Here is a 26,951-nt window from a genome sequence, read left to right on the forward strand (position 1 = left end):
AACATGAAGCTTGAGCTCGACGAACGAAAACTGAGGTCGGCTCGACTCCCTCTATTCAAAGCAAACCGATTTGATCTAAACCTAGTTTCTAAACAGTAAGTCCCTGCAGCTTCAAGTCCAAAGCCAGCTGTTCCAATCCAGCCTTCAGAGCCTTCAACTCGACGACAGCCTCCTCCAACGGAGCTCCAGTGACCTTCTCCTTCTTCAAAGCCGAGACCTTGTCTCCCTGAGCCTTAATCTTGGCCTCGAACTCGATGACCTGAGGGAAACGAGGAAGGGAAATTGAGGAAGAGGAGTCAGAATCGGAAGACGCGTCGAAGCTCGTCGAACCTCTCGCTCGAGAACTCTTCGAAGGGGAAGAGAAACGGAGGAAGAGGCAAATGAGAGAAAAAAACTCGCCTCGGGCGTCCTTGGAAGAGAAGCAGCAGCAGCAGCGGCAGCAGCCTTCGCCTTCTTAGCTAGCTGGTTCTTGCTCAACGGAGCGGGAGCGTCCACCGAGCTCGACTCTCCTCCGTATTTCTTCCTCCACTCGTCCTCCTTCTTCTCGTCGATCCTCTGGAAGAGGTACTCGGCCTTGCCCAGTCCGTGGCCAGGGAGGATATCGATGCTGAACTCCTCAGGAAGGGCTCGCAACGGCGCGTTGGTCTGCCTGGCGATGGCGTCGGCGGAATCGGGCATGAAAGGGTGGACGAGGGGACCGAGGATGTAGATGAGGTTGATGGCGAGGAGCACGACCTGAGCACACCGTTCGGGGTCGTTGGCGAGCAGGGCGTTGTCGAGACGGTTGTCCTGGAGGTACTGGTTTCCTCGAGCGGAGATCGACATGACCTCGTGAAGACCGGTTCGAAGTTGAGTTCCATCGAGAGCCTTGATGTAGGCGGCGAGGTGGGTGTTGATGTCGGTGATGAAGACCTCGTCGGAAGCGTTGGGAGTGGAGGTGGGAGCGAGAGGACCTCCGAAGATGGAGGAGGATCCAGGGACGACCGAGTCGAACTTAGCGTGAACGAACTTGACGACCTGAGAAGACGAATGAGATTGACGAGGATCAGAGACCTATCTCTCGAGGAACGAGAAGAGCTAAAGACGAGAACTCACTCGGTTGATGAAGTTTCCGAGGTTGTTCAGAAGCTCCGAGTTGTTCTTTGCGACGAAGTCCTTCCAAGCGAAGACCGAGTCGCTCGTCTCGGGACGGTTCGAGATGAGGTAGTATCTCCAAACATCAGGAGGGATGTTGGTATCTCGAGCGTTGTTTCCGAAGACTCCGACGTTTCGGGACTTGGAGAACTTGCCCGACTCGTAGTTGAGGTAGTCTGAAAGGAGGACGGAGACGAGACGCGTTAGATCTCGAGCGACTGGAAGTGGGAAAAGGAGGCGAGAGAAGCTCACCCGTGCTCGAGATCCTGTGAAGGGTGGTCCAGTCTCCTCCGTCGGCGATGAGGGTAGCGGGGAAGGCAACGGTGTGGAAGTAGACGTCTGGAAAAAGAAAGAGAGACGCGACGAAACAGGTAGTAAATCAGCTTCAGGTTCTCGCCTACGACGAAGCAGAGTCGAGGTGAAGAACTCACTGTCCTTTCCCCTGTGGATCAAAAAGTAGGAAGTCGAGTCAGCCCGAGTTGATGAAGAGGACGGAAAGGGAGAGAGAAGGCTCAACTTACATGAACTGGTAAAGCTGAACGTCCTCGGGAGCTTTCCACCACTTCTCCCACTCGTCGGTGTAGTTGGCAGTGAGCGAGATGTATCCTATAGGAGCGTCGAACCAGACGTCTGTACCACAAAAGAGCCCGGAAGAAAGACAACGACATCAGCTCTCGTTCCACTTCCTCTCGTCCTCTCCTCCCTCGCGTTCCCTCGTCCCAAGCTCGATCAAGAACTCACACATGACCTTCCCCTCCATAGCAGCATCCTCCTCAGAATCTCCCGTCTTCGCCACCGGCACTCCCCACGTCAAATCCCTCGTAATCGGACTCGGTCTCAGCCCACCCTTCATCCTCGGCTCGACGATCTCTCCCTTGGAGTTGATGACCACGTTTCCATCCCACTCTCCCTTCTTCCTAGCAGCCTGAATCCACGCCTCGAGCTTGGGTTGAATCTCGTCGAGTCGGAGGTACATGTGGGAAGAGGGTCGAACGACGAGCTTGTGGGTCTTGTCTCGTTTGCATCGAGGAGAGAGGAGCTCGACTGGGGAGGAGAAGGTTCGGGTGCAGTTGTCGCATTGATCTCCTCGGGCGTCCTAGATAGGAGAGGGTAAGCCAGGGCTTCAGCGGGTGCGTTCGAAGGGAAAGAGAGCGAGAAAGAGAGAAAGGACAGGACGAACGTCGTACTTGCAATCCGGGCAAGTTCCCTCGACGAATCGGTCGGCCAAGAATCTGGAGAGCAAGCAAAGGCGATCAGTAACATACAGGCGATTCCGAGAAGTATAGATAAGAGCTCACCGTTGGCATCCCTCGCAGTAGGTCATGTTCTCGCTCTTCTGGAGAAGGAGACCGTTCTTTCGAACGTTGAGGTAGATCTCCTGAACGATTCTGTGGACAGAAGGAGGCAGCAAGGTCAGAGATACATCTACAGTGCACAAGAGAACAGAGGTTGGACTCACTCAGTCTGCTTGTCGGTCGAAGTTCGCCCAAAGTAGTCGAAGGAGATGTTGAACCATCTGCGAAGGAGGGAGGGGAAGGAAGGTCAAACGAGGTGAGCTCCTTCTTCTTCACGTTTGCTACTCCAAGGACCTCGTTTTATAGGGAGGAGGCGGCTCGGCTCACTTGTAAATCTCAGCGTGAAGGGCAGAGAACTTGTCGCAAAGCTCTCTAGGAGTGACGCCTTCGTCGAGAGCCTGTTCAGAGAAGAAGGGGAAGGAAGGAAAGAGGTGAGCTCTCGTCGGCCGACCTCTCGATCTTTCTGCTCTCGGCAATACAATCTTGAGGAAAGGAAGACTGACCTTGGTCTCAGTAGCAGTTCCGTACTCGTCGGTTCCACAGATGTAGAGGGTAGGGAAGTTTCGAGATCTTGAGTACCGAGCGTAGACATCTGAAGGAAGGGGGAGGAGGAGGGAGCGAGGTCAGGTTTGGTTTGGTTGATCTTGACGACCCTCTCCTTCCCTGAAAGACGCTCGAGAGGCTGAGGTGTTCTACTGACCAGCTGAGAGGGTCGATCCAATAATGTTTCCGAGATGAGGGACGTTGTTGACGTCTGTGAGGAGAAGAAGAAGGGGAGAGGAAGGGAGATGAGCTCAGCCCTCTGAACGAAGGAGGTGGGTGGCGACCGATTAGAGCACATCGTCTCATGAAAGACGTACAAGGCAAAGCAGAGGTGATAAGGGTATTCCTCTCTCCCTTCTTGGGGAGACTGAGTCAACAAAACAGCAAGGAGAAACGGCGAGGTCAGCGTCGAGGTCGAGATCTTTGAGCTCACTTCTCCTTCCCTCCCCTTTCCCGTCCCTCCTTCCTCAAGAGACGAGACTGGACTCACGCTACGTTCTCCTCGGGTTTGTGCACGCTCATGTAGAGACCCTCGGCATTCCGAATGTTGCTTGGGAGCGTTGAAGTTGAAGCCATCGTTGTAGAAAGTGTCGAATGCTGTTGGAGTCGACCTTCTCTCTCCTTCGCTCCCGAGTCATCTCAATTTCGAGAGCGTTTACTTTTTATATCGTCGACTCATCGGCTCCGATTCAAGAACCTCTCGCAACTAGATTTTGGTCTCGGGTGAGAGCCTAGGTTCTCGTACTGCAACCTTGGGATATTCGGGCGAAGGAAATCCCACAAAGCACGACGAGACGCGTCGACTCACTCGACTCTCTTTCATCTGCCTTTTGAAGGAGGAACTCGAAAATCAACGCTCAAGTAAGATCCTTCTTCTTCACTGCATAAACGAGATGAAGCTGAGCATGCGCTCCCTTTCCAAACTCACACTTCTCCATCGTCGCCAACTCCAACGCGCACTCCCTCGCCCACTCCGCTCCCTGCTCCTGAGAAAATCCTGCTTGCAGGAGGAACCAGGAACCGTTCGAAATGATGTGTTTGCAGATTTCGAGGAAGGTTGTGCCCAGCTGATCAGCGATAGGATCTGTCGAGGCGAGAAAAAAAAAGAGAGGTACGCGCGTCGGCTGCTTGCTTTCCTCTTCGTCTCGACCATTTCCCGCCGTACTTACCGACTCCTCGACATCCGAACTGAGCAGTTACGACTTCCTCCTCGACGAGATCGAAGGCTTGGGTGACGAGGACATCGGGCTTGAAGCGATAGTCTGTTGAACCTCGCGTTCCCCAGAACGAGCCTGTTAAACCGACGGGATGTGAGCCTCAAGTCTACTAAAAGAAAAGAACTGAGCCAATCACTGAGTCTGAGGAAAGCTTCAAAGGCAGGGAACTCTTGCTGGATGGGTTGGCCGCTCTCGGGGAAGAAACCAGTCTGACGCGCCGAAGACGAAAAGGGTCAGTAAGCATAGCAGCTCGTAGAAAATTGAGATCAGAGAAGACGTACCGTGTGCTTGTCGACGCAGAAGTAGACTCCACCAGGCTTGAGGCAGCGGGCGATCTCTGAGAGGAGTCGAGGGTAGTTCCAGTCGTTCGTGAGGAAGGGACATAGATAGGCGTGAGTGATCAACTGGTGAAGGAGAAAAAGAGTCAGAAGCATCTTCTAGTAGAGAAGCTGTTTGAGCTGCTCACGTCGAAGTATTCGTCGGGGCTGAAACAAAAAAGGAAACCGTCGCGTCGTCAGGTCCGAGTCTCGTCTCGTTTGTTCTGTAACTCACTAAGGAAGATTCTGAGAGCAGTCGTAGACTTCATCATGCAGGAAAATAAGCATCAGCGATCCGCCTCGACGGAGGAAGAGGTAGGAACCGACTCACGTTCGCCACAAACATTGAAAGGGAGGCAACTGAGAAAAAGAAAGCGAGTCAGCTCGAGGTTCTCTGGGAAAGAAAGATAGTACTCACTCAGAAACGATCGGTTGAGTATCAACCCCAACCCCTTCCGAGCAAGGGAACCTATCTCCCATCGCACAGAGCCAGTCAGCTGAAAAACCCAAGAACGAGGAGGGTTCCCGTTCGGAAAAGATGAAGGCGCGTCGTCAGTTATGAGCTTGTCTCGCGGCGAAAAAAACTAACTCACCTCTCCTTCCACATCCGACATCCAAGAACATCGAACCTCTCTTCAAAAGCAGTTCCTCGATCCTCGCACCGATCTGGGCAGGATACAACCCTCCTCCTGATCCTGCTCCTCCTCCTTTCCTCTCGGTGCTCGACAAGAACGTTGTCTTCCACTCGCCCCAGAGCTCCTCGTGTCGGAGATGCCAGTCGTCGGCTGGCCATCTGAGAGAGAGAGAGAGAAAGATGAGGTTCATGTCAGAAGAAAGAGAGAGAGAGAAAAAGGAGGCAAAGAGGAGATGAACGAACTGGTAGGCTTCGTTCGAGCTTTGAACGAGATGGCCTGGAAAACGAAACCAACGAAAGCGTGAGCGTATAGATAGGTCTTCCGTCGGTCGAAGAAAGCTCACCATGCGACTCCTTGAACCAGAGCTCTTGAAGGGAAGGAGAGAAGGTCGTCGTCGATTCTCCTCCGTCCGTCGTGCTGAAGTCGTCTCCTCCTCCGCCTCCCTCGAGCTCGGAAGTCTCGTCTGCGTTCTCGGGAGAGGGGGAAGCGTCGTAGGGTCGAAGGGGAAGCATCTTTCCTAAAAAAACGCTTTTGTTCAAGATGGTGGTCGGGAGGAAAAAAGAAGGAAGCACGAGCAACAAAACAACCTGTTCGCTTGCAAGCCGGACGCGGCCTCGCAAACCCCCTGTTCCTCCTCCCTCCTCCCAAAGCTTCAAAAGCCATTTACGGCTGACGAAAGGAGGCAAACATGCATTTAGAGAGGAGAGGAGGGGCTCGCGGTCCTTGCGAAAAAAAAGGAGGAGGTCGAAAAAGAGGGAGAAGGAAGCCGGGACGCGTCGTTGTTCATCGAGTTCCGACTCCTTTCGATTCAGGAGCCTTCGAATTATCAAAGAAGGATCCCAACACGCTTAAGAAACGATATATCTCGATCGGAGTACTCGTATGCTCTCTCTCCCCCTTTCCCCGAAAAAGAAACAGAGCCAGCGGCCAGCACACAGGCGTCGCGTCGACTCAACTCATCATCCCTCATGCTTCCCCGTCTCACCTCACAGAAACGAGACCAGCCCTGTTCCTTTTCAGCCATTCTCTCCACTTCGCTTTCCCCAAACTCCTCAAAAAGAAAGAAAGCAACAGCATCCATCCAAAAATCGCGAAACGCGTCCTCAATCCTCAATCCTCCTCCTCCTCCTCCTCAGGCAACCTAAACAGCGTCTTCAAACAGCAATCCTCCCTCCTCTTTGTGCCCTTCAACAGTCCCAAGAAATCCAACTCGTGGAACGCCCTCATGAACCTCGCTTGAGCCTCCTCCCTCCCTCCTCCGACCAACTGCCCTCCCTCCTCTGCCTTCTTCCTCTTCTTCTTCCCCTTCTCACCACCACCCTCCTCGATCTCGTTCCTGTTCTCCACCGCCTCCAACACCGACGCGAAACTCTCGAACCAGTCGTACAGATTGATGAGTTTCCCGCTCTCGAGGTACCGGAGGAAGAGGATCGTGGTGTCCGGGAGGAGGTGGGACGGGTTGTTGTTGTTGTTGAAGGAAGCGTTCGGAGAGAAGCAGCAGCACGCGCAGCCGAGGTAGGTGTGAGGGGAGAGGAGAGCGGTTTGGATGGCTTCGAGAGGGGAGGGATGGAAGACCTAAGGGGTGGGAGGGAGAGGGAGAGAGGTGAGGTTTGGGTTTTGAACGAGTAATTTGTTTTGTTTTGGGAAGGAGACGTACTCGGATCAGATCGTCGAGATGATGAAAGTAGAAGATCTCGTGGAAGAGGATCTTTTCAGGAGTGATGAATCTGGCACTGGAAGCAAGCGAACAAACGAAAAAAGGTCCGGAAGGAAAGTAAATCGTCAGTTCGTTCGTTTTCGTTTTGTGACGCGGCTCTCCCTCTCCCTCCCCACGTCCCCACCCTTCTTCGCTTCTCGCTGGACTGCTCACCCAAAAAACCGCTCCAACCCCACCCCGACCAACTTGGCTCCTCCCTCGGTCGAAACAGCCGCTTCCGCCAAAGCGTTCGCCAACGCGTCCACCTCTCCGTCCTCGCCTTCGAACTTCTCCAGCACCAGACCGAGTTGTTCCGCGAGATCGAGCGCTTCAGAGTCGGGGAGTTTACTGAACGCACAAAGATAGACAAAACCAACCAGATCGGAGAGTCAGTCGGTCTTCGCTCTCTCTCGAATGAGAACGAACCAAAACGCCGTCGTCTTCGTTTGTTGGGTTGCCCACTCACCTCGCCAACCTGACCGCCCACCTCCAGCCCGTCTCTTCGTTCCCCAACCTGCCCACTCCTCTCTCTCCTCTGAGCACATCCCTCATCAATCTCCCTTTCCAACCTTTACTCCCTCCTGCCTCCCCAGCGCCTGCCGCCTCTTTCCTCTCGTTTAGAAACACCTTCAAGCACCTCAGCAGATGATAACCGACTCCCAACCCTTTCCAATGCTTCTTGAACTCTTCTCGAGCGGCGGGAACGAGAGCGGCGATTTGGTCGGGTGGTGGGAGGGACGAGGCGGGAGCGTCGGGAAGAAGGGAATGGAGGAGGGAGGGGTTCCGAGCGTGGTGCGTTACGGAGGGGAGGGAGAGGAGAGAGTGGTGTAAAGTGGGTGGGAGAGGAGTGAGAAGGGAGGAATGGGAAGAAGAGAGGAGGGAGAGCCGGGAAAGCGAGAGGGTTTTGAGGTGGATGTACTAGGGAAAAGGGGACGCGTCAGGACGGAAGAAACGAGTTCGATCTCCCCTCGTTTTTGAACGAGATTGAAAAACAAAAAGTTTCTAACGAGAGACTTGCAGTCGTATACTACTACGCACCTGGATCTGCGAAATCAACCCCTCCAAACTGCCCTCAACCCTCTCGAACCCAACCCTGAGCTCCTCCAACGTGTCGCCATCCACCCCGACGAACACTTCCTCCTCCCGGTCCCCACTCAAAGGGAACCAAACCGCCTCCACCACCGCCTCCCAAACCTCGCTCCCGTTAGGCAGCTCGAACGATCTCGTATCCAGTCCTTCCATCCCGGTCGAAGACGTCGAGGAACCAGCGGCGGCGGTGGTGAGGACGAGCACGAATTTCGCCGTGTATCGATTGAGGACGTGGACGAGTTGAGGCAGAAGCGGAGTGGGGAGGAGGTGGGTTTGATGAAGAGCGATGAGGAGGATAGGAGGAGAAGGGGAGGAAGGGAGGTGGCCGAAAAGGGTCGGGAGGGTTGGCGGGTCCTGGCGATGGCGAGGTTTGAAGAGTCAGATTTCGACCTCCAAAAAAGAAGGTATATACGAAACTCACTACAGTGAAATCAACCTCTTTCTGTCCCTCTAGCAACCCTATTACGATCGATCTCACGATCGAATCCAGGTTCGAAGTAGGTCGACAATCCACCCGCACTTTGGTGTACTCCTCGTCCTTCTCTTTGGTGTCCAGATCAGCGAACAGAGAGGAAAGCAAGCCTGAGGCAGTGGACATGGAGGAGCCTATACACGGAAACAAATTCAACCAAGTCAGCTTTCGAACGACGAAGGAGGAGGAAGGAGAAGTACAGAACGAGGCTGACCTGAGATCAAAGCCGTTGGGATGGCAGGGAAGGGTGAGAAGAAGGCATCTTTCGGATGCGAGGATCGGACGAAGGAGATCACGGAAGAGAGCGTTTTGGAGTTGAGAGAGGAGAGGGATTTCTGTCCCCAACCGAAAACGAAAACGGAACGAAAGAAAAGAAAGAAAGCAAAACGAGGTGAGCTTTGAGCTCGCTCTCCTTCCCTCTTTCCCTTCCTCCCCAATCTCGGGAGAAACAACAACAACAACCACAACTACCTGGAAGCAGATAAGGTTTCCAAGAGAATCGGAGTTTTATCTATTACTAACCTCTATCCTCCCCTCCACGATCCTCCAACTCGTCTCGTAACCCTCCTGCTTCTTCCTCCTCCTCAGCTCCTCCGCTGCTGCTTCCTCCTCTCGACCGGAGGAGCGTTTCCGTTTCCGAGAAGAGATGAAGAACGTCCCTTGGGTGCGGGAGTTGAGATCCATACCGTGAGCTCGGTTGGTGTGTGGGTTTGGGGGGCGTGGGCGAGGGTGTTGGGGGTTGAGAGGGAAGAAGGGGAGGGAAGGAGAGGCGAGCCGATTGATGAGCTCGTTTTTCGGAGTTTGAACTTATCGTTTTTCTTTTCTCTCTTTCGACGCGATGGAGAGGTTTCGTTTTCCAATAGAGAGAGAAACCAAAAACACGCTTCTTCTTCCTCTTCTTCTTCTTTTCGTTTTCTTCACTTCTTCCAATCCAAATCGAAACTACCAAAGCCTAGACTAGACTACTCCTTCTCCCCAACCTCGACGACCTCCTTCTCCTCCGTCTCCCCCTCAACCTGCACCTCCACGACCACGACCTCATCCTCCTCGCTCGCATCGTCCTCGTCCTCGTCCTCTTCAGCCGGAGTCACAACAGCAGCCTCCTTCTTCCAAGGCGGCGCCCAATCGTTCACGATCGTAGCGCCGGAGCTTCGAGCTTCCGAGGGGGCGACCGAAGGAGGAGGGACGGTCGAATCGTCGTGGTTGGGGTTGGCAGGTCGAGGATGTCCGATCGTTCCAGCGGCAGCGAGATGCAGGTCTTCCTCCGAGGTTTGTTTTCGAGAGAAGGACGAGGCGAGGTTGAAGAATCTGCGAAGGGAGAACGAAAACGAAAAGGGAGAGGTCAGGGACGTGGTTCTCTCGAGAACGACGAAACAGTTTCAAGATTGTTTGTTGGCACTCACCTGAACGACTTCCTCCTCCCGACACTCTGATCCACCTGCACGATCGGTCTCTCCGGACCATCCCACGCCGCCGCCGCTCTCCTGTCCCCTACCAAGTTCGTCGCACTCGTCTGAGGCGTCGCGAACGGACTACTCGCCGACGGGACCAGTCCTCTCCCACTCCCCATCACTCCCCCACCTCTTCCAACGTTCTTTCCTGATCCTGGTCCTCCTCCTCCGGCTGCTCCGTTGGCGTACCCGTAAGGCGAAGCGTGCTGGTAGGTCGGGGAAGCTTCTCCTCGGTCCGCTGCTGATCCACCCATGAACCCGTCGATGCTCTTGGACGATCCGTTCTGCCTCAACGCCCGAGTGAGAGCTTCCCTCTCGGCGGCGGAGGGAGCGAACGCTCGGAGGGAGGAGAAGAAGCGGGAGGTGTTGGACGCGCCTCCTGGGGAGGAGGTCGGGTGCTGGTTGTTCTGGTGGTGGTGGGAGGAGGAGGAGGAAGCAGCGAAGTCGTCGCCGTGGGGTCGAGCGAGGAGGGATTCCTGGGAGAGTCGAGGAGGTGCGGAGGGGACGAAGGGTGCGGAGGAGACGGAGAGGTCGGAAGGGGGTTGATGAAGTCCGCCAAAGAGGGTGGTTCCTGTTGCTGACGAGGAGTTCCCTCGAAGGGCCGAGAAACCTTTGAAGGAGAAGGCTTTGGCGTCGGGGTTGAGCTTTGGGTCGAGGAGGGACGAGGCGGAGGAGGAGGCGTCGGTGGTGGGAGCGGGAACGGCGAGAGGGAGGGGAGTCGAGTTGGGAGAGGGAGAGACGTGGGCGTGGACCTTGTTGGAGGAGAACCATCGCTTGGGAGTGAACTTGGAAGCTGGTTTCTCGAATTCGACGGGAGGGAGGGTCGTGGTGGTAGTCGTCGTCGCGTGTTCGATCTCGGGCGAGACGTGATCCTCGTCTTCGTCCTCCGGTTCTCGTTCCGCAACCTCCTCCATCGTTCGAATTCCACTTGGGAGCTGAGGGACTGCTGGGACGGATGCTGGGACTGCTGGTTCGACGGCGAAGGGTCGTTGTCGAAGGAAGGGATCGTCCGACGTCGAGGACTGATGTCCGTGGGAGGAAGTGGGACGAGCCGACGACGCGGTTGGGGACGAGCGATCCACGAAATCGAGGAGGTTGGTGCTGTTTGCGAAGGTGAGGGAGTCGATTCCAGGAGGAGGGTAGGAGAAGTTCTCGTCGGCGTAAGGATCCAAGAGGAGCGACCTCGGATCGTCCGAGAAGACCGACCTCGGGGACGACGGAAGGTACGTGTCGGAGGGAGTTCGTTGGGGCATGTCGAAGAGTTGATCTTCTCCTTCGTCGAGGTTCTCGTCGGCTGGGAAGAAGATGTCGGCGTCCGTGAGACTGAGTCTCCTCGATCCTGGTTGTTCGGTTTCGGTGTCGATGTCGAGGAGGAAGGACTCGTCCGAATCCAAGCTCGCTCTGTTGAAAGCGGCCGTGAAGGGACTCGACGGGTCTGCGAATCCGTCCGGGGAGAGGAGACCTTCGGCGCTGAGGGATTGGAAGAGACCTCGAGGGAGGAGGTTGGTGAAGGAAGCTGACATGGGTCCTGGGGAGCCTGGATCCTCGTCGGTTGAGTAGTCGTCGGTGTGAATGGAGGGAGGGATGGGTCGAGAGTAGTTCGAGTAGGAGTGTCCGTTCGAGGAAGCCAAGTCCTGCTGGTGGTGATCGTAGTCGTATCGTCTCGACTGGCTGGGAACTCCTGGTCCGAAGTCCTCGAATCCAAAGACGTCGTTGAGGGAGAAGGAGGAAGGGACCTGAGCTGGGAGTCCTGGACCGAAATCCGACGCGACTGGTTCCGTGAGTTGACGACGACGATGAAGGAGGCTGAGAGGAAGTTGCTGGATAGGAAGATCGAAGAGGGAAGTAGGGTGGGAGGACGAGGAGGGAGGAGGAGGAGGAGGGTTGCTCGACGAGTGTTGGCCGTAATAATCGTTTTCGACTGATCTCGGCTGAGGAGCTCCAAACGAAGCGAACGACGACTGCTGCTGTCGCATCTCAGCCTCGAAAGCTGCCACCGCTTCCTCCTTCGCCACCTCCAACGATGCTTCCTCGTCCCTAGCCTTCAGATCCAACTCCTTCACCTCGACTCCCAACGCTCCCAACCCTTCCTCGACCGTCACGAGCTGCTCCCTCTTCGACTTGGTCTCCTCCCTGACCTCTCCCTCCCTCTTTCTGATCGTCTCGTTACTCCCCTCCATCTCCTCCCTCTGAACCCTCATCTTCTCCTTCGCCTCGTTCACCTGCTTCGTCAAAACCTCGATTCTAGCCAACACCGCGTCCCTCAGCCCTTCCGTCACCTTCAACTTCTTGTCCGCTTCCCTCTTCCCTGTCTCAGCCTGTCGTTTCCCATCCTCGAGAGCCTTGGTCCTGCTCTTGACCTCGAGACGATCGTTGTCCTCCTCTCGTTTCCGAAGTCGAAGGCCGTCGAGCGAAGCTTGGAGTTGAGACTGAGCTGCTTCGCTCGCTGCTGACGACTGACCGAGCTGGGAACGAAGGTCGGCTGTGGAGGTTTGGGATGCGAGGAAGGCGGTGTGGAGTTCGGCAAGAGCTGGGTTGGTAGACAGGAGGAGCGGGTCGATGGGAGGAAGGAGGGAGGAAGTGTCGGACGATGGAGAGGAGGGAAGGGAAGAGGGAGGGTGAAGGTCGGCGGAGGAAGTCGATAAGGTCCGTTGATGTTGTTGTTTTTCTTGTTGTATAAGTGGCCGTTGTTGATGGAGAGGTAGGATATGATGATGTTCGGTCGACGGAGGTGGAGGAGACGGTTTTTCGGGAGGAGAGATCGTGATTGTTTCGATGCTGGGACGACGAGATCTCGGACGAGCTGCTCGGGTGGTGGATCTCGATGGCGACGACGGAGAAGCGTTGAGAGAAGACGAATCCGTTCCGGAGACAGCCTTTCGAACAGCTGAGCGAGGAAGAACGAAAGGAAGAACGAGTGAGCTCGAGAAGAAAGGGAAAGCTGGCGGCCAGAAACTCGCCGCCTCGCCTGCCTTCACTCTTTCCTTCCTCTGGAAAGGGTCGAGAAAGTCGACTCACCAGCCGCTACAGGATCTTCCGAACCGTCCAAAGCCTTCAACCCAATCACTCCAGCTCTCATCTCGTCCTCTCCAGCCGAAGGATCCATCTGACTCCTCACCGACCCAGCCATCCACCATCTTCCGAAGAGCCCGATGAACCAAACTCCAGCGAGGAGGGATTCCGACTGCTCTGCGTCCAACCAGCTCGCTGCCTTCTGAGCTCCATTTCTTCCTTTTACCGAGAGGACCTGGTTAGGAGAGACGGTGACGAGACTGAAGAAGGCGAAGTCTCGGAGGATGTAGGGAGGAGTTCGAAGGGAGATGGAGACCCTGTTGGCGAACCTGAAGGGGACGAGGTGGGACGGGGAAGCCTGAGTGGAAGAGGGTCCTAAAGTAGAGTCTGACGAGGTCGGTGGTCGAAGGAGAGTTGAATCCTGTTGAGTTCCAGAGGTACGAGGGTTGGTAGACGAGGTCGAGGTCAAGTTGAGGTGTCCGACGGAAGGGGAGAAGTCGTCGAGGTCGGCGTCCGTTGGTGGGGAAGGACGGTGGAGTTCTCGAAGGTGGCGACGGAAGGATAGTTCGGTGAGGTAGGATCTGAAAGAGGCGTCCGTGGGGTTGGAGACGAGAGCTGAAGAGGAGGAGAGGAGAGGAGGGAGAGGAGGTGAGAAGGGAGGGAAGGGGAAGGAGAACGTGAAATGAACAAGGAGGTCGGGTAAGCCTTTAGGCGATTTCTATAGTCTACGAACGAGCTCGTAGCTATCCTCTACCACCCTACTAGACTCTTCTCGACCCTCTCTATACGAGATGAGATAAGGCGAGAGTGCGAATCTCGCCATCCCAAGATTTGAGGTCCCCAAACTTCGAGCTCTCAACCTTCTCCTCCCTCCCTTCCCTTCTTGGAATCCCCTCCCTCTCTTCCCCTCTTGATAACGAAAGAAGAAAGTTGTTACTCACCAAGAGCTCCTACGAGTACGATAAAGAAGGACCAGAAGAGGATAATCTTCATTCTCTCCATGGTTGGGCCGAGGAGGCCGTCCTGAGCAGCAGCTGCAGCTCCCATCGAGTTTGACCCCCAAAGCAGACCCAGACCTCCAAACGCGGCGGATCCCATGCCGAGAACGAGTCGGATCCAGTCGTGAAGGGTACGAGTGAGGAGAGGAGAGGAAGAGCGAGTAGAAGGTTTGCTTTCGAGCAAAGAGGGAGGAGGCGGAGGGAGGGTAGGAGGGGGAGAAGGAGGAGGAGACAGGGTGGGAGACGATCGACTACAAGGGAGGGTAACAAGGGAGCATTCAGTCTCTCTTTTGCCTCTGTACTTATATATATATATATATATATATGTACATAGGAAACGACGTTACTCACCTCTCTGCCAACCGTGTAGCACAAGGGGAGAAGTAGAGGTCGATACGATGGGAGGGGTGGGAAGGGAAGGGGGAGAGGGTGGAAGGTGTTGGGAGCTAACGACAAGGGAAGTCGATTTTCGACCCGGAAGATTTCCGCCGTCTTTTTTCGCTCTACCTTTTCGGAGGTCGCTGCTTGAGATACTTGATTTAGTAGCGGAAGGTTGTCCATCCTGATCTCGTTGTGAAAGTGGAAGATTTTCTCGTTGCCTCGTTGTGACCCTCCTTTCGCGTCTCAACGAGCAGCTGAGGGCTGACGTCGCTCTCTTTTCCCTCTCATCTTTCTCCTTGATCTCATCTCGAGATTTAGCGCCAACCAGCTCAAACGGTTATGTCTGTACCGAAAGGCTTTGAGATCTCGATGAGATCTCTGGCCCGGAGGCCCTCTCAAGGTGAGCAGCTCGTCGCGTTCCGCGTCGTCGTCGTTGTCAGTCGTTCTCTACCCGAGTCCCTCTCGACGTCTCCACCTCTTCTCCCAATCCTTTGTAGGCGAGCCTTGCGACAAGAAGCACCAGTAGAAGAGAGCCACAACCTTATATAGCGAGCGCAAACTCGAGAACGAATCACAAGCGAAACATAACCAAACCGAATCCAAACACCTCTTGCCCGACCTCTCGGACCTCTACAAAATCAGCCGTGAAGCTCCCTGTCCCAGCAGAAGACGAAAAGGCGTAAAACTCAGTCAACCTCTTCATCGAGCACTCCCTCCCTCCTTGCCCCTTTTCTTCCTGCTCCCAGAAAGAAACCCAAGAACGCGTCTCCTAGGAAACACTCACATCGTCATGACTCCCTTGATAGCGTAGGGCACCTCCTCCGTCTGGTGCAAGATCTTCTTCCTTCGACTGGACGGAGCAACAGGAGGAAGTCTTCCCTCCTCAGCTGAGAAGATGGCCTTGGAAGGGTGGAGTTGTTCGAGAACGGCGGTGTAGGTTGGGGATTCGGTGGGGACGAGGGAGGTGGATTCGGAGTCGGAGGCTTGGGCGGGAGGAGCGATGCTGAAAATTTCAACGAAGGAGAGAGGAGAGGAATTGGGAAGATGGGAGAAAAGAAAGAAAGAGTGGGAGAAGTAGGGAGGAGTGTGAGTCGGAGGGAACGGAGAGATGGGGAGGAGGAGAGGGGGACGAACGCTTTTCCCTCTGGAGACGCAAGGAGGAGGTTGGTAAGGTGATCTTGGGTGATAACACTGGTGTTGGGGTAGTTCCTTCGAGTCTGTGAAAGTTTGAGAGAACAGAGCGTCAGCGAGGGTAGGAAGGAAGAAAGGACGAAGAGGGAAGGTCGAATCGATGCAAGCTCACATCTCTTTTCCAGTACTGATTCGCGCCGCCCATCCGATGCCTATCAGCTATCTATCTCGTTCCTAGATCTTCTCCTTCTCCTCCGGATCAAGCACTCACAGGGTTGAACGCAACATCACTAGCAGCGGTAGCGATCACAGCGTACTCTTCCGGCCTCGATCCTGGAGCTGGTCGACGATTCTTGTCCGCCAACGGCACTCCTGCTGAAACTCCTGCAATAGAGGTTTTCTGTTCTGTTTATCCCGACGTAGTTCAGAGCGTCAGTGACGTTCTAAAGAGAACAGAGGTAGAGGGAGACGAACGAAGTGTCTTCCAGAAGCTAGATCGGAGGAGGGAGGAACGAGCCGAGGTTAGCTTCCCTTCTCTCTCCCTTTCTCTCCTCCTTGATTCTAAATCGTACACACCCTTTGGGAGCCACATGATAGAGGTCAGGATTCCCTGACATGGGAGGAATCTTGGGTGGCATCCTTGGATGGCGAACGGAGAGGAAGAGGGGAGGGAAGGTGAAGGTGGAAGTTGCGAGGGCAGGGAGGAGGCAGCGCGGGGAAGGGGCCTCGAGGAAGCTCGTCGTCAAGGAAGCAGCAGAAAATCGTTAAAACATAAAACCTGCACACAAGCAGCAAATATCTACGAAACACCTAGCCCTCGAAAGCCTTCGCTTCCTTCAGATCGATTCCAAACTCTTCCTCAGCCATCTTCTCGAAGCTCCTCTGCAGCTGCTCCTCGACTCCTCCCGTCTCCTTCCCAGTCAAAGCGTAGCCGACCCCTGCAAGAAAGCGAAAGAAGAGAAAGAGGTCAGCAACGGACGAGCGAGTATTGAGAGAAGGAGTCAAACTCACACTGCTGAATCTTGGAGATCCAGAAGCCCACATCGATGACCGATAGGGCGAAACCGAACAGCCAGAGATCTCGTTTCCCACGAAGCCAGGGACGAAGACCGACTTCAAAGAGGGAGAGAGTGGATAGAGGGGAGGTGAGAGCGAAGCCGTGAGCTGCCCAACGAGCGGTGATGTTGACTCTGTTGGAAGGGGATCCTAGCGATTGATTGGCGCCTTGAAGCATTCGTTGCGAACGGACGAGGAAGATGAGTTCCTGTAGACGAGTAGAAGAAGAAGGTTGGAACTAGTTCGAAAAGTTTGAAGTTAGATTTGGAGATGACATGAGAGACGGACCCTGGGAATCAATCGCTCGTTCTCGAGCATGGCTCTCATCCGGCTGGAAACGAGAGAAGAGATGCGATCAGCTTCTCGAGAGGTTGAAGAAAAGAAGAGAGACGCGAAACTCACTCTCGGATCTCCAGCTGGAGTTCGTACTCGGTTAAGCTCTCTCGGTGGAGGATAGCAGCACTCTTGGGAGCGCGTTTCGACGAGTGAAGACGCGTCGGACGGAGGAGGACCGAAGAGGCAAACCTGAGGCAGGGAAAACAACGAAGAGGGAAGAGTCAGCGTCAATCGTACTCGATAAAGGTGGTATAACACTCACATGTCACTGTCAAAGGTGATTCCCCAGGCAAGAGCAGTTTCCTCGATGGCAGGAACGTCGAGGACGAAGATGGACCTCCAAAGCGTCGAGTATTCCCTCTTGAACTTCTCGGAGAGGGAGATGTACAATCCGTGATCTACGAGCACGATCTGAGGACGACGAGGGTTGGAAGGATGAGGTCGGACGAGGATGTTACCGGGGTGGGGATCGCAGTGAACCTTGTGAGGAAGAAGAAAGAGAGAGAGAGTCAGGTCGCGTCGAACAAAGCCGTAAGAGAGATCGAAGCTCACCCATCCCCAGTCGAAGATCTGACAAGCAAAGCAATTCAGAACGGTATCCATCGTAGTCTTGAGAGAGAGGTTCCAGCTCTGAAGCTTCGCTTTATCGTCGATCTTGCAGCTGATGAAACGAAGAGGGAGGGGAGTCGACGAAAAGGAAGGTGGTCGGTAAGCGTCTGAGAGACTGGACGGAAAGACGAAACAAGAAGCTCGATCGAGAGATAGACGACTCACGCATCGACGTATTCCATAGTAAGGACCTTGTCGGTCGAGAGATCGGAGTAGACGGCAGGGACGTGGATCTTGCCTCGAAGCGAAGGGGTCGTTTCCAGGTATCGAATCGTCTTCCGAGCGTTATCCGCTGGAGGATAAAATAATGAGCGGAGACGTCAGTGGACGATCATGGGTGAGGTAGAAAGAAAAGGGAGACGAGTGGGTGCTCACCTTCATTCAAGAAACTGGTCTCTTTCCGCATCTGATCTGAGACGTAGGCCGCGACGAAGTAGGTAGGTAGGTCGAAAACCTTCTGCATCAGGTACATCATCGTCCGGTACGACCCTTTTTGTCGGAAAGAGGTGAAGAAAGAAGAGAGCGGGAGAGAAGTCGAGGATTAGTTCGGGAAGACGCGTGGAGAGAAAGAGCGCGAGAGACGTCGAACTCACAGAGATCCCACTCGAGCTGAATCGGAATCGCAGGCTTCTGAACCTTCACAGCAACCTTCCTTCCATCCTTAGTCGTCGCTCGGTAAACCTGAGCTATCGAAGCACTGGCGAAGGGAGTCTGCTCGAAAGACTCGAAGATCTCGTCGGGATGTCGACCACCGAATTCCTTCACGAGAAGAGGGAGGATCTTGGGCCAAGGTACCGCTGGAGCATCATCTACGAAGGACGAGAAAGCAGTGCGGTAGGGAGTAGGGAGGACTTGGGATTGAGTAGCGATTTGTTGTCCCAGTTTGATGTATCTGAAAGAGAAACGAGGGTGAGCGAGCGCGCGGAGCCGGAAGAGAAACGCTTTCGAGACTCACAGACCGCCGTTGGTTTCTATCAGGTTCGTTATACGTTTGGCAGCTCTCACGTGAAGGTCGTTAAGGGATTCAGATCCAGGTTGGAAGTTGATTTTGACTGAGGAGAGGGGGGAAGGGAAGGATCGAGAGACGGAAGGTCAGCTTGAGCTCGGAGGAAGGAGAGAGAGCTCAACTCAAAGCTCACAATCGAGCGTCACGACGAGTCTGGAAGAAAGGTTTCAAGGTCAGCACGTCTTCCCTGACACGCAAAGAAGAGCTGAATCCGAGCTCACCCTGTCCAAAGGGTCCTAGCTGTCCGAGTAAGAGAGTCTTCGAGCAGGAAGTGGTCGGCGAGGACGGTGGACGCAGAGACGACAGCAAAGATGGACGATCGCTTCTTGATTTGTCGGAGCCAGAAAGGTTGGGCGTAGTAGGCTGCTTGAGCTGGTGTGTAGACCTTCCTGGGGAGAGGGCGTGGAGGAAAGTTCGACATCAGAGAGCTCCTGGGGGTTGGGAGGAAGAGAAGGAGGGAAGGCGAAGGTGAGCTTTCGATTTGTTCCCTCTCCCTCCTCAGCCCCAAACGACGACAGCGGAAGATTCAAAACAATCTTTTTATTCGCTCATACCCGGCCTCACATCTCTACATCTACTTCCGATGGTAAATTCTGTCTCTCCAGTCTGAAAATCTACAAGAAGAAGCTGTCAAAGCTGACCTCTGCTTCCTTCCTCCCTCCCCTCGGTCTCTCTCCCAGTCTTCCTCAGATCCAACCCCCTTCCCTCCTTCTCCCTCTACGAAATCTATGCTCAGCTCAGCCCCTATAGCAGCGACTCCTTCGACTTCGACACCTCTTCCTCCTCAACTCGCTGCTCTCCTTCAATCCCTCTCGCAGACACGCTCGGTCCTCGGAGTCCTCCTTCTCTCACGGACAGCTGGTTCCTCCAGCAGCAACACGACCGTCATCCGATCTCAAGGAAGTCCGTTCGTGGGTACCAAGGGAAGAGAGTACGCCGCTAGGATCGGAAAGATGGTCAGGAACGTTGAGGAGGGATGCTCAATGGAAGGAGGACCAGCAGGAGGAGCAGAGGGAGATCAGGCTGGAGTGAGTTTAGGCTTTCTTCTGAGCTTTCTCAGGATTTCTGGAAAGGGATTCAAGACATGCGAGGAGGGAGCTGATCAGTTTACCTTCCTTCCTTGTCCTCAGGACGCTCTGAAGCTGTTGCGGATACGGACGACCAAGCACGAGCTCATCATCACTCCAGGTGAGCTTCGACTTCCCTCCGCCTCCTTCCTCCTCACCTCGCAGGATCAGAGCACTCACGCATTTTTATATCACCTTCGTAGATCCCAACTACGTTCTGGTAGTGCTACAGGATCCTGGGCAGTAAGGAGGGACGCGGAGGAAGCTGGAGGAAAGAAGGGAGAGAGAGGGGGAGCGAGGGAGGGAGGCGACCTAGGAGATGGAATGAAACGACTTTGACGACCTTTTTTTTCGAGCTCGGGTTCAGCAAGATGTCTGCTGTACTCTCGAGACTACATGTTGGATCACTGAGAGTAGAAATCTCGACCCAGAAATCTAAAAAGAACGCGTCGTTCCCCTCAAATCGAAAGAACAAAGGGAGTGATCTCCAACTTCCACCCCCAATCCTCGTCCAGCGCAAACGAGGAGAAGCCAGCTTTCCCCCCCTCTTCCTCTTCTCTGTACAATCAACACCGACTTTCTACACTAGTCACACGCAGGTTTTCTCTTCAGCCAAGGCGGCTCACGGACCCCAAAATCGAAGAAGGTTCGGCACGGACTCGCGACTCTCCTTCCCTTCCCTTCCCTTCTTCTCTTCACCTTTCCCTCCCACCTCCTCGCCTTCGAGTCTCAAGGAATGTCGTATCAGCGTGACTCTCAGCCTAGGAGCCCAGCTTCTCCTCACTTCTACGGACCCAACGGAACAGATGTAGGACGAAATGGACTCGTGAGTTTCAGAGACGAGAGAAGCAAAAGCTCATCGCAGCTCCTTCCTTCCCTCCCTTCTTTCCTTCACTGGAGCTCCTCTGCTGCTATTCATGTCGAGCTCAAGCTTACACATCGTCACGCTTCACTTCCTCATCCACCTAGCCATCTCCTGTATCCGGTCGATTCCCTCCCATCGCAGCTCGAGGCGGTAACTTCATCCAACCTGTCTTCCAACCTCCGTCGCGTCCTCAAGCTCGTCGTCCCTCCCAAGGCTCCTCCCTCTCGTTTCCCTCACCACCAACTCAACACCACCAACCTCCCTCTCCCATCCACGCCGTAGATCCAAGTCGAGATCAGTCCCCATCCTCACCCAGTCACCCTTACGCTCTCGCAATCCCTCGAGGTCCAAGGAAGGGATCGCAGGAAGGACCTGGAGCTCAACCGACGAACGCCAGACAGGATCAGTACGGAGCCGTAGGAGGAGGATACTACCCAACTTCGACAACGGGATCGCCCTCAGCGGCCTCCTCGTCCATCTACTCTCAACCTTCGCCAAAGCAATCGAGCTTGCCTTCCAACTCCCCAAGAGGTCCTCCTTCCGAATCGAGAGCTCCTCCTTCCTCCTCGCGGAACCATCATCAGCAGAACTACCCTCCTCATTCACCCTCCTCCTCCTCTCCTCAAGATTACGATGCTCGAGGACCTCCCTCTCCCTCCAACGGATACCACTCCAAATCCTCGTCTCTTCCTCTAGCTCTCGCTTCCCCGACGTCGACCAGGCACCAGCAGAGCAGGACCACGAGCGATCCCAGCTTGAGAGTTGGTCAGACGAGTGTGGGTCGAGACGGACGAGGTGGGAAGCTGGGAGGTGTTCACGAGGAGGGTTACGGAGAGGATGGAAGGTTGGACGAAGTGGAGTCGAGGACTAGGAAGGGATCGATGGACCATCGACCGACGAGGGAATCCCCAGCGCCTTCGCCCTCCCAGTTCTACCCCTCAGCCATCAACGGAGGACGAGGAAACGTCCCTCCTCCACGACCTCAACCTCCCAGTCATGGTCTGTACTCCCCTCCAGATGCCAACTCTTCCTTCCCTACTCCTCTCCATCCTCCTCGACCAAACAACCAACGAGGCACCTCCTCTCCCATCGTCGGAACTCAGTCGCTCTCCGCAGGATCGCCATCTTCAAGGACTTCCCAGTACCCTAGGTCGAGCTCAGACGTCTACAGGTCTCTTCCTGGAGGAGGGGAGGGTCCCCTCGAGGAGTTTGGAGTTGCGAGTCCGAAGAAGGAGAAGAGCCTCACGCCGAGAAAGAGCTCTGGAGTTTTGAGGAGCTTGTTCGGGAAGAAGAAGGATTCCCTACCATTGCCTTCACCACCAGTACCCAAGTCGTCGATATCCTCTCCTCAAGCTCCTTCCACTCCCAACGGAGCTCGTACACCCATTCGAGGGGGAGCGGACGGAGCGTCGCCTCGTCAACACGCGTCTCCAGCTTCAATCTCCACACCAAGGAAGTCGGTCGATCGAAGACCCAGCTTCGACCACACCCTCAACTCTACTCCCTTCGATCCTCCAACAGGTCCTGCTCCATCTCCTCGCACGAACCAGTCACCCACAGCTTTCAAGCTTTCTTCTCCACCTCCTCGACCCACTCCTCCTCGACGCTCTGATCCCGTCCCAGCTCGCTCACCTCCCTTCAACACGTCACCAGGCCCTTCCTCAACCACGCCTCCTCACCCAATGGCTCATCTTCGTCGAGGAAGCGACGGATCCTCCTCCTCTTCCCTCTCCTACCTGGCTGGAGCCGCACCCCTCCTCCGGTCGCTCTCCTCCTCTCCTCCGTCCTCGTCCTCTTTCCAACCTCGTCTGCCCAATCCCGCTCTCCACCCTCATCTCAAACCCTCAGGATCTCTCAAGCTCCTCGAGTTGCCGAGCTTCGAGTCCGGTCTCATGTTCGAGACGTCCGGAGAGGAGAGAAACTCGATGGGCACGGGGAGTCGGTCTTCGAAGTCGTCAAAGGACGCGTTGGCGATTCTTGGGAAACCGCTGGAACGAGACGACAGCTGGGGAGCAGTCTACGCGGCAGCTCAGCCGAAGGAACAAGAACAGGAGCCGGATCATGCGTCGAGGCAGTCGACATCGACGACGAGCGAGTGGGAGGTGGGAGGCGATTTGGATCGAGCAATCAAGGATTTCGGACAGTTTGCGCCTCAACCGACTCTAACGTCGGTACCAGCTTCATCTCCAGCACCCACAGCACCCCTCCCTTCCAAACCATCTCCCATCGCTACCCTTCCGGCTCTACCAATCCCTCCTACTCTCCCCACAACTCTCTCGAAGCCGCTCTCTCCTCCGTCCACCCCATCCTCGAGGAAGCCAACTCATCTCTCCATCGCCGTCGGTCTCCCTCAACCCGGAAACGGTTCCTCCAGAGTCTCAGTCGTCGACTCGTCCAAGCCTCAGCCCGACACCGCTCCCCTTCAAATCCGTCGACGTCCTTCGGAGGAAGCAGCCGTCGTCGTCGTCCCAATCGAGGAGGAGGGACCTTCCACACCTCCGGTCTCGTCGACTTCGCTCGAGAAGAAGTCAGAGCATCGAAGAGCAAGCAGCTCAGCTTTGGCTATCCTCGCCAAGTCGCAGGTCGATGCGGTCAGCCTGGTCCTTCCCAAGGGAGAGGCTCCTCGGTCTCTCGTCCCTCGACAGCTCTTGACGACGCGAGCAGCTCGAGCATTGAAGATCCCGAGACCGGTTCGACACGGAGATCTCGCCGACAAGATGATGCAGTGCCTTCAGACGTGAGCTCCTACCTTCTCGATCTCTTCGTTTCGAAGTAGAGAAGCTCGATGCTGACTCTTCGACGCGTCTGTCTTCCTCCTCACAGCCTTCAAACCACCTCTGCTCGAGCTCCTCTCATCCGTGGCATTCTCCTTCCGGTTCTCTACGACGACGAGAGACGAGGATTCGATCCTCGCCAGGTGGAGGACAACAAGGCGATGAGAGGAGCGTGCTTCGACTGGCTCGTCACGCTTCTTCAGAAGGGGATCTGGCTCGAGCAGACGGCGAACGAGAGAGGTGCTGTCCTGGAAGCTGTGGCTGCTCTGTTGGAGAGGTGAGATCAACATTCCCTATCAGTTTCGATTCGCCGAACAAGATACTGAACCAACTCTCTTCCTTTCTTGCGATTCCCTTCTCGGCCAGTCCCGCTCTTTCGATCCAGGCTTTGGAAACGGACCCCGTCGATGGCCAGATCTTCAGGAAGATCATGAGGACAGTTGTTTCCTTCGTTATGACCAAGCTCAGCAGCAAGGGGATCTTCCAGAACACTTTGAGCTTCGCCGGTCGGATGCTCGGTTCGTTCCTTTCCCTTTTCCTTTCCTCCTTGCTTCGGGTGAACACTGCTGACCATCTTTACCTTCTTCCTCGATTTTAACAGCCTTTGCCTTCTTCCGAGTCGAGGGAATCGCCCAACAGCTTCTTACGGCTCTTCCCGTCTCGAGGATCTCGTTGACGAGGCTCGAGACTCAGGTTTATCAGTCGGAGGCCGCGTCGTGAGTTCCTTGACGCGTCTCTTCGCCCATCTCAGTACTTTTTCGCCTCGTACTAACCGCAATATCATCGATTCTGTCTAGGGATGACAACACCTACGTTCACGAGATGGAGTCCTTCCCGTCGCATCTCGCTCCCTTCATCTTCGAGGATCCTCGGAAGTACCTCATGTCGCTCGGCTCAGCTGCTTGCTCGTTCGACGATCCAGACGACGAGGCTGCTTTCAGATTCCAACCTGGAAACTGGTTGAGGCGTTGGCAGGTGAGTTGCAGTCTCTTCAAACGCAAACTTGACTCTCAACGCTGACTTTCCTTCGCTCCTTTCTTCCCCAGTCCGACGACTCCGAGCTCTTCTTTGCTTTCTTTCGGGCCTACCACAAGCAGCTCGTCGCGTTCTTCCCGTCTGTCGCCGACTCGAACCCAGAACGGAGGATGAAACCTTCAGCGCTCTTGACCCTTCCCGGTTACGCTCGTGAGTGCTGCACTTCCTTCTCGTTCCCTCAACCCGAGCCCAGCTGACTCCCTTCCCCTCCTTCGACAGATCTCGCTACCATCTTCGCCAACAAATGCCTGTCGTACATCCAAGGAAAGGTCGTCTCCGTCACCACGACCGCGTCTTCTTCGACTTTCAACTCGAGCGAAACCGCTTTCGCAGCCGCCTCCGGGAAGCCCTCCGTCCTCGAGAACGCCAACCGAAGACTGAGCGAGACGGTCAACTTCCTCCTCACTACTCCAGCGCTCGTCGACATCCAGTCCGGAACCGAAGTCGAGGGAACGAAGGTCTGGGGAGCGATGAGCGATGTTTGGATTCGATTCTCGGTTGGACGAACGAACCTCTACGAACCCAAGGGAGTCTTGTGAGTGCTCTTCAGTCTCTCTGGCTTTCTCCCTCACTCCTGTGCTGACCATATCTTCCTTCCTCTTTCTCAGCTGCCTCTTCGACCTCCTTGACTCCATTGCCGACCTCCCTCCCGATCCCTTCAAGGACACGACCATCTTCATCCCACCTGCACCCTCGGCCGCTTTCTCCACCTCCTACATCATCTCCACCCTCGAGATCATCCTTCGAAACGGAGATCACGCCCTCACGCTCTGCAAATGCGTCAGTTTCGTCTTCCAGCACTGGGAGACTCTTACCGCTACTCCGTCGGATCGAGATCGCCTCCTCGAACTCCTCCTCGAACGGGAAACCTTCGAACGAGTGGCTCTCTTCTGGTCTACTTCCGTCAGGTCCTACTTGTGAGCTCCATCTGGTTCAAAGATATCTTTCCTTGAGCAGCTGGCTGACCTTGTTCTCCTCGTCGGTCTCAGCGTTCGACTCATCGTCTTCCGACTCTCTCACGTCAAGACGGTCGTCGGAGAAGACAAGAAACCAACCGAAACCGAAGTCCTCTCCCTCAAGATGCTCAACGTTCGACTGGAAGCCGTTCGTCGTCGATTCTCGGAGCTCGAGCCGTCGGTCCTCGGAGCTCTTCTCGAGGACGAGGAGGTCCCTCCCTCAGCTTCATCGATGCAGGAACAACACTCGATCCCAGGAGGAGCCAGCATCTCTCGAAGCCGTTCCACGATCTCGATGATCCCAACTCCCTCCGTGGAGTCAGGTCGAACCTCGGAGGATGGGAGGCCGTCGAAGGAGAACCTCTCAGGACCCAGTCGCGGTGAGGGAGAAGGGACGGGAGCCGCCGAGGTCATCTCCGCAGGAGGAGCTCTGGGGAAGGCTACTCAGTGGTTCAAGAAGAGCTTCGCCAAGAAGAAGAGGAGCGGGAGTGCCAACAGTCTTGGAGCGGCGAGCTCGAGTTCGTCCATCGTCTCAGGGAAATCGTTACCTGGGATTTCCGAGGTCGCCGACGAGGAGGTCGATCAACCTTACTCCAACCTCCACCCTCTCTTCACTCCCCTCCCAACGGTCCCCAACTCAGCAGACGTCCTCTCTCCTACTCGGTCGTCGTTCGAATCCACTCCAGCATCCCCGGCGGACTCGTTCTTCTCGGAGAAGGCAGAGGACGCGCTCCTCTCCGCCGACGTTTATCGACTTCGAAGTGGACTCGCTCTCCCTCCCATCTCCCCAACGGATCGAGCCAGCTCCTTCTCCTCCTCCGATCGGTCGACCACCGAGTTCTCGTCCTTCGAAGGCGACGGAGACCACTCCAATGCGACGTCTCGCTCGACGACCCCAACTTCAGCTCGACCAGGAGGATCCCAAGGAGTCTTCTCCTTCGAGTTCGCCACCTCCCCTCTCTCGGACTCCTTCGACATCCCCGCCCCTCCCATCTTCTTCCCTCCTACACCCGCGGAAGCCAACAACTCCTCCCATTCAGCATCGTCGGCTCCTCCCTCGCCATCGCCTCGGATGAGTCGTTCGTTCTCGAGGAGGTCGAGCTTGCTCACTCCTCTCGCTCTGAGCGTACTCGAGAGTCTCGCCGAGGCTGGTGAGCAACCCAAGAGGGTCCCTTCGCGAAAGGCGAAGGAGAAGGGCTACGACAAGAAGCTTCATCCCTACTGCGTCCGCTTCTTCGCCGAAATGGAGGACACGTTGCTCGAGTACCAAGAGTGAGTCGTCGTTCCCGTCTCTCTTCCCCTCCTCTGAATCGATGCTGACTCCTACCTTTCGTTCTCGATCTATTAGGTGGTACAGCGAAGAAGGCCAAGGCACCATCGGAGACGGCTCTCCTCCTCGACTCACGGTCGGCTGGTCTTTCCACGACGACGACGAGTGATCCAGTCCCGTCTCTCTCCTCTCTCCTCTCTCCTTTGTCTCTCTCTTTTGCCTCTGTCCCTAGACGGTCTATCCTTATTCTCTCACTCCATCATATCTCTCACATCCTCAGCCTGCTCTTCATCACTTTACGTCTCATCTTGCTTATCCCTGTCTTGCAATCCTTCTTGTTCTTCTATCTCACTCTCCCTCGAACTCTCGTTTCTATCCTCTCGCTCTCCTTTGTCTGTTCGTTCCCTCGTTCGCTCTCTTTATTGCTTCCTATACCTATCTGGGTCGGTTCGTTTTCTCAATCTCTCTATACTCTTGCATTTTCAGGTACCAGTTTCGTTTCGTTCCTTCTCCATGACTGTAAAGGAATCGTTGGACATGAGCCTGCGTCGACTCTCCGGCTTTCGTCTTTCGAAGACAGAAAAGCTCGAAGGTGAGTTCGAAAGT

The 26,951-nt window shown here is 55.2% G+C and overlaps 9 protein-coding genes across 9 annotated transcripts; 2 read left to right on the forward strand and 7 right to left on the reverse strand.

Moving 5' to 3' along the window:
* Nucleotides 1-54: 54 nt before the first annotated feature.
* Nucleotides 55-3,594, reverse strand: MES1 (methionine--tRNA ligase MES1). The gene is made up of 15 exons (XM_076642412.1): nt 3,463-3,594; nt 3,290-3,339; nt 3,130-3,183; nt 2,933-3,021; nt 2,757-2,827; nt 2,594-2,650; nt 2,433-2,522; nt 2,315-2,366; nt 1,876-2,230; nt 1,656-1,764; nt 1,566-1,576; nt 1,387-1,473; nt 1,096-1,310; nt 400-1,017; nt 55-259 (listed from the first exon to the last, which is right to left on the reverse strand). Exons 1-15 carry the CDS (start codon nt 3,546-3,548, stop codon nt 89-91), a joined length of 2,115 nt encoding a protein of 704 aa, XP_076492461.1. The 5' UTR covers nt 3,549-3,594; the 3' UTR covers nt 55-88.
* Nucleotides 3,595-3,829: 235 nt separating this feature from the next.
* BDY24DRAFT_419015 (S-adenosyl-L-methionine-dependent methyltransferase) lies at nt 3,830-5,653 on the reverse strand (the record flags this gene model as incomplete). The annotated part of the gene is made up of 11 exons (XM_076643920.1): nt 3,830-4,056; nt 4,142-4,264; nt 4,326-4,398; nt 4,471-4,593; nt 4,656-4,674; nt 4,742-4,769; nt 4,838-4,866; nt 4,925-5,003; nt 5,100-5,299; nt 5,384-5,417; nt 5,485-5,653. The coding sequence occupies 11 exons, from the start codon at nt 5,651-5,653 to the stop codon at nt 3,830-3,832; spliced, it is 1,104 nt and encodes a 367-aa protein (XP_076492462.1).
* A 543-nt stretch (nt 5,654-6,196) lies between these two features.
* BDY24DRAFT_223335 (uncharacterized protein) lies at nt 6,197-7,711 on the reverse strand. The gene is made up of 4 exons (XM_076636571.1): nt 7,264-7,711; nt 7,012-7,185; nt 6,799-6,874; nt 6,197-6,716 (listed from the first exon to the last, which is right to left on the reverse strand). The coding sequence occupies exons 1-4, from the start codon at nt 7,380-7,382 to the stop codon at nt 6,252-6,254; spliced, it is 834 nt and encodes a 277-aa protein (XP_076492463.1). The 5' UTR covers nt 7,383-7,711; the 3' UTR covers nt 6,197-6,251.
* On the reverse strand, nt 7,649-8,759 carry BDY24DRAFT_223338 (uncharacterized protein). The gene is made up of 3 exons (XM_076636572.1): nt 8,613-8,759; nt 8,348-8,532; nt 7,649-8,280 (listed from the first exon to the last, which is right to left on the reverse strand). The coding sequence occupies exons 2-3, from the start codon at nt 8,522-8,524 to the stop codon at nt 7,840-7,842; spliced, it is 618 nt and encodes a 205-aa protein (XP_076492464.1). The 5' UTR covers nt 8,525-8,532; nt 8,613-8,759; the 3' UTR covers nt 7,649-7,839.
* A 601-nt stretch (nt 8,760-9,360) lies between these two features.
* On the reverse strand, nt 9,361-13,959 carry BDY24DRAFT_419017 (uncharacterized protein; the record flags this gene model as incomplete). The annotated part of the gene is made up of 4 exons (XM_076643921.1): nt 9,361-9,706; nt 9,802-12,736; nt 12,868-13,476; nt 13,803-13,959. The coding sequence occupies 4 exons, from the start codon at nt 13,957-13,959 to the stop codon at nt 9,361-9,363; spliced, it is 4,047 nt and encodes a 1,348-aa protein (XP_076492465.1).
* An 804-nt stretch (nt 13,960-14,763) lies between these two features.
* Nucleotides 14,764-16,062, reverse strand: BDY24DRAFT_403721 (uncharacterized protein). Its single transcript, XM_076642413.1, has 7 exons — nt 15,948-16,062; nt 15,846-15,862; nt 15,643-15,776; nt 15,544-15,558; nt 15,375-15,457; nt 15,025-15,243; nt 14,764-14,894 (listed from the first exon to the last, which is right to left on the reverse strand). The coding sequence occupies exons 1-7, from the start codon at nt 16,007-16,009 to the stop codon at nt 14,879-14,881; spliced, it is 546 nt and encodes a 181-aa protein (XP_076492466.1). The 5' UTR covers nt 16,010-16,062; the 3' UTR covers nt 14,764-14,878.
* On the reverse strand, nt 16,063-18,830 carry BDY24DRAFT_403725 (ABC1 kinase family protein). The gene is made up of 12 exons (XM_076642414.1): nt 18,600-18,830; nt 18,512-18,531; nt 18,328-18,424; nt 17,966-18,264; nt 17,748-17,861; nt 17,538-17,664; nt 17,316-17,424; nt 17,026-17,243; nt 16,830-16,952; nt 16,716-16,758; nt 16,383-16,635; nt 16,063-16,309 (listed from the first exon to the last, which is right to left on the reverse strand). Exons 1-12 carry the CDS (start codon nt 18,797-18,799, stop codon nt 16,182-16,184), a joined length of 1,731 nt encoding a protein of 576 aa, XP_076492467.1. The 5' UTR covers nt 18,800-18,830; the 3' UTR covers nt 16,063-16,181.
* Nucleotides 18,831-18,886: 56 nt separating this feature from the next.
* BDY24DRAFT_403728 (roadblock/LC7 domain-containing protein) lies at nt 18,887-19,794 on the forward strand. Its single transcript, XM_076642415.1, has 3 exons — nt 18,887-18,964; nt 19,059-19,566; nt 19,649-19,794. The coding sequence occupies exons 1-3, from the start codon at nt 18,962-18,964 to the stop codon at nt 19,690-19,692; spliced, it is 555 nt and encodes a 184-aa protein (XP_076492468.1). The 5' UTR covers nt 18,887-18,961; the 3' UTR covers nt 19,693-19,794.
* Nucleotides 19,795-19,872: 78 nt separating this feature from the next.
* Nucleotides 19,873-26,823, forward strand: BDY24DRAFT_223429 (uncharacterized protein). Its single transcript, XM_076636573.1, has 11 exons — nt 19,873-20,271; nt 20,415-23,047; nt 23,134-23,361; nt 23,451-23,602; nt 23,686-23,800; nt 23,882-24,059; nt 24,131-24,269; nt 24,339-24,654; nt 24,728-25,036; nt 25,109-26,347; nt 26,424-26,823. The coding sequence occupies exons 1-11, from the start codon at nt 20,182-20,184 to the stop codon at nt 26,512-26,514; spliced, it is 5,490 nt and encodes a 1,829-aa protein (XP_076492469.1). The 5' UTR covers nt 19,873-20,181; the 3' UTR covers nt 26,515-26,823.
* Nucleotides 26,824-26,951: the final 128 nt, after the last annotated feature.

This window comes from Mrakia frigida, assembly GCF_051309035.1.
Source record: "Mrakia frigida strain ATCC 22029 unplaced genomic scaffold BDY24scaffold_47, whole genome shotgun sequence".
NCBI lineage: Eukaryota > Fungi > Basidiomycota > Tremellomycetes > Cystofilobasidiales > Mrakiaceae > Mrakia > Mrakia frigida.

Excerpts from the sequence above, each read along its gene's own strand:
- BDY24DRAFT_403728 (XM_076642415.1), top strand. Across the intron at positions 19,567-19,648 it reads CGAGCTCATCATCACTCCAG|ATCCCAACTACGTTCTGGTA; the intron begins GTGAGCTTCGAC and ends TCACCTTCGTAG.
- BDY24DRAFT_403721 (XM_076642413.1), bottom strand. The coding sequence starts at position 16,009 with ATGCCACCCAAGATTCCTCCCATGTCAGGGAATCCTGACCTCTATCAT. Across the intron at positions 15,244-15,374 it reads GCGTCTCCAGAGGGAAAAGC|CATCGCTCCTCCCGCCCAAG; the intron begins GTTCGTCCCCCT and ends TGAAATTTTCAG.
- BDY24DRAFT_403725 (XM_076642414.1), bottom strand. The coding sequence starts at position 18,799 with ATGTCGAACTTTCCTCCACGCCCTCTCCCCAGGAAGGTCTACACACCA. Across the intron at positions 18,425-18,511 it reads ACTCGTCGTGACGCTCGATT|TCAAAATCAACTTCCAACCT; the intron begins GTGAGCTTTGAG and ends CCCTCTCCTCAG. Across the intron at positions 17,425-17,537 it reads ACTATGGAATACGTCGATGC|CTGCAAGATCGACGATAAAG; the intron begins GTGAGTCGTCTA and ends TCGTTTCATCAG.
- BDY24DRAFT_223338 (XM_076636572.1), bottom strand. The coding sequence starts at position 8,524 with ATGTCCACTGCCTCAGGCTTGCTTTCCTCTCTGTTCGCTGATCTGGAC. Across the intron at positions 8,281-8,347 it reads AAGAGGTTGATTTCACTGTA|GACCCGCCAACCCTCCCGAC; the intron begins GTGAGTTTCGTA and ends CGCCATCGCCAG.
- MES1 (XM_076642412.1), bottom strand. The coding sequence starts at position 3,548 with ATGGCTTCAACTTCAACGCTCCCAAGCAACATTCGGAATGCCGAGGGT. Across the intron at positions 3,184-3,289 it reads TATCACCTCTGCTTTGCCTT|ACGTCAACAACGTCCCTCAT; the intron begins GTACGTCTTTCA and ends TTCTCCTCACAG. Across the intron at positions 1,765-1,875 it reads TATGGAGGGGAAGGTCATGT|ACGTCTGGTTCGACGCTCCT; the intron begins GTGAGTTCTTGA and ends TTTGTGGTACAG.
- BDY24DRAFT_223429 (XM_076636573.1), top strand. The coding sequence starts at position 20,182 with ATGTCGTATCAGCGTGACTCTCAGCCTAGGAGCCCAGCTTCTCCTCAC. Across the intron at positions 20,272-20,414 it reads ATGTAGGACGAAATGGACTC|CCATCTCCTGTATCCGGTCG; the intron begins GTGAGTTTCAGA and ends TCATCCACCTAG. Across the intron at positions 23,048-23,133 it reads ATGATGCAGTGCCTTCAGAC|CCTTCAAACCACCTCTGCTC; the intron begins GTGAGCTCCTAC and ends TCCTCCTCACAG.
- BDY24DRAFT_223335 (XM_076636571.1), bottom strand. The coding sequence starts at position 7,382 with ATGTGCTCAGAGGAGAGAGAGGAGTGGGCAGGTTGGGGAACGAAGAGA. Across the intron at positions 7,186-7,263 it reads ACGAAGACGACGGCGTTTTG|TAAACTCCCCGACTCTGAAG; the intron begins GTTCGTTCTCAT and ends TTGTGCGTTCAG. Across the intron at positions 6,875-7,011 it reads GGGTTGGAGCGGTTTTTTGG|TGCCAGATTCATCACTCCTG; the intron begins GTGAGCAGTCCA and ends GCTTGCTTCCAG.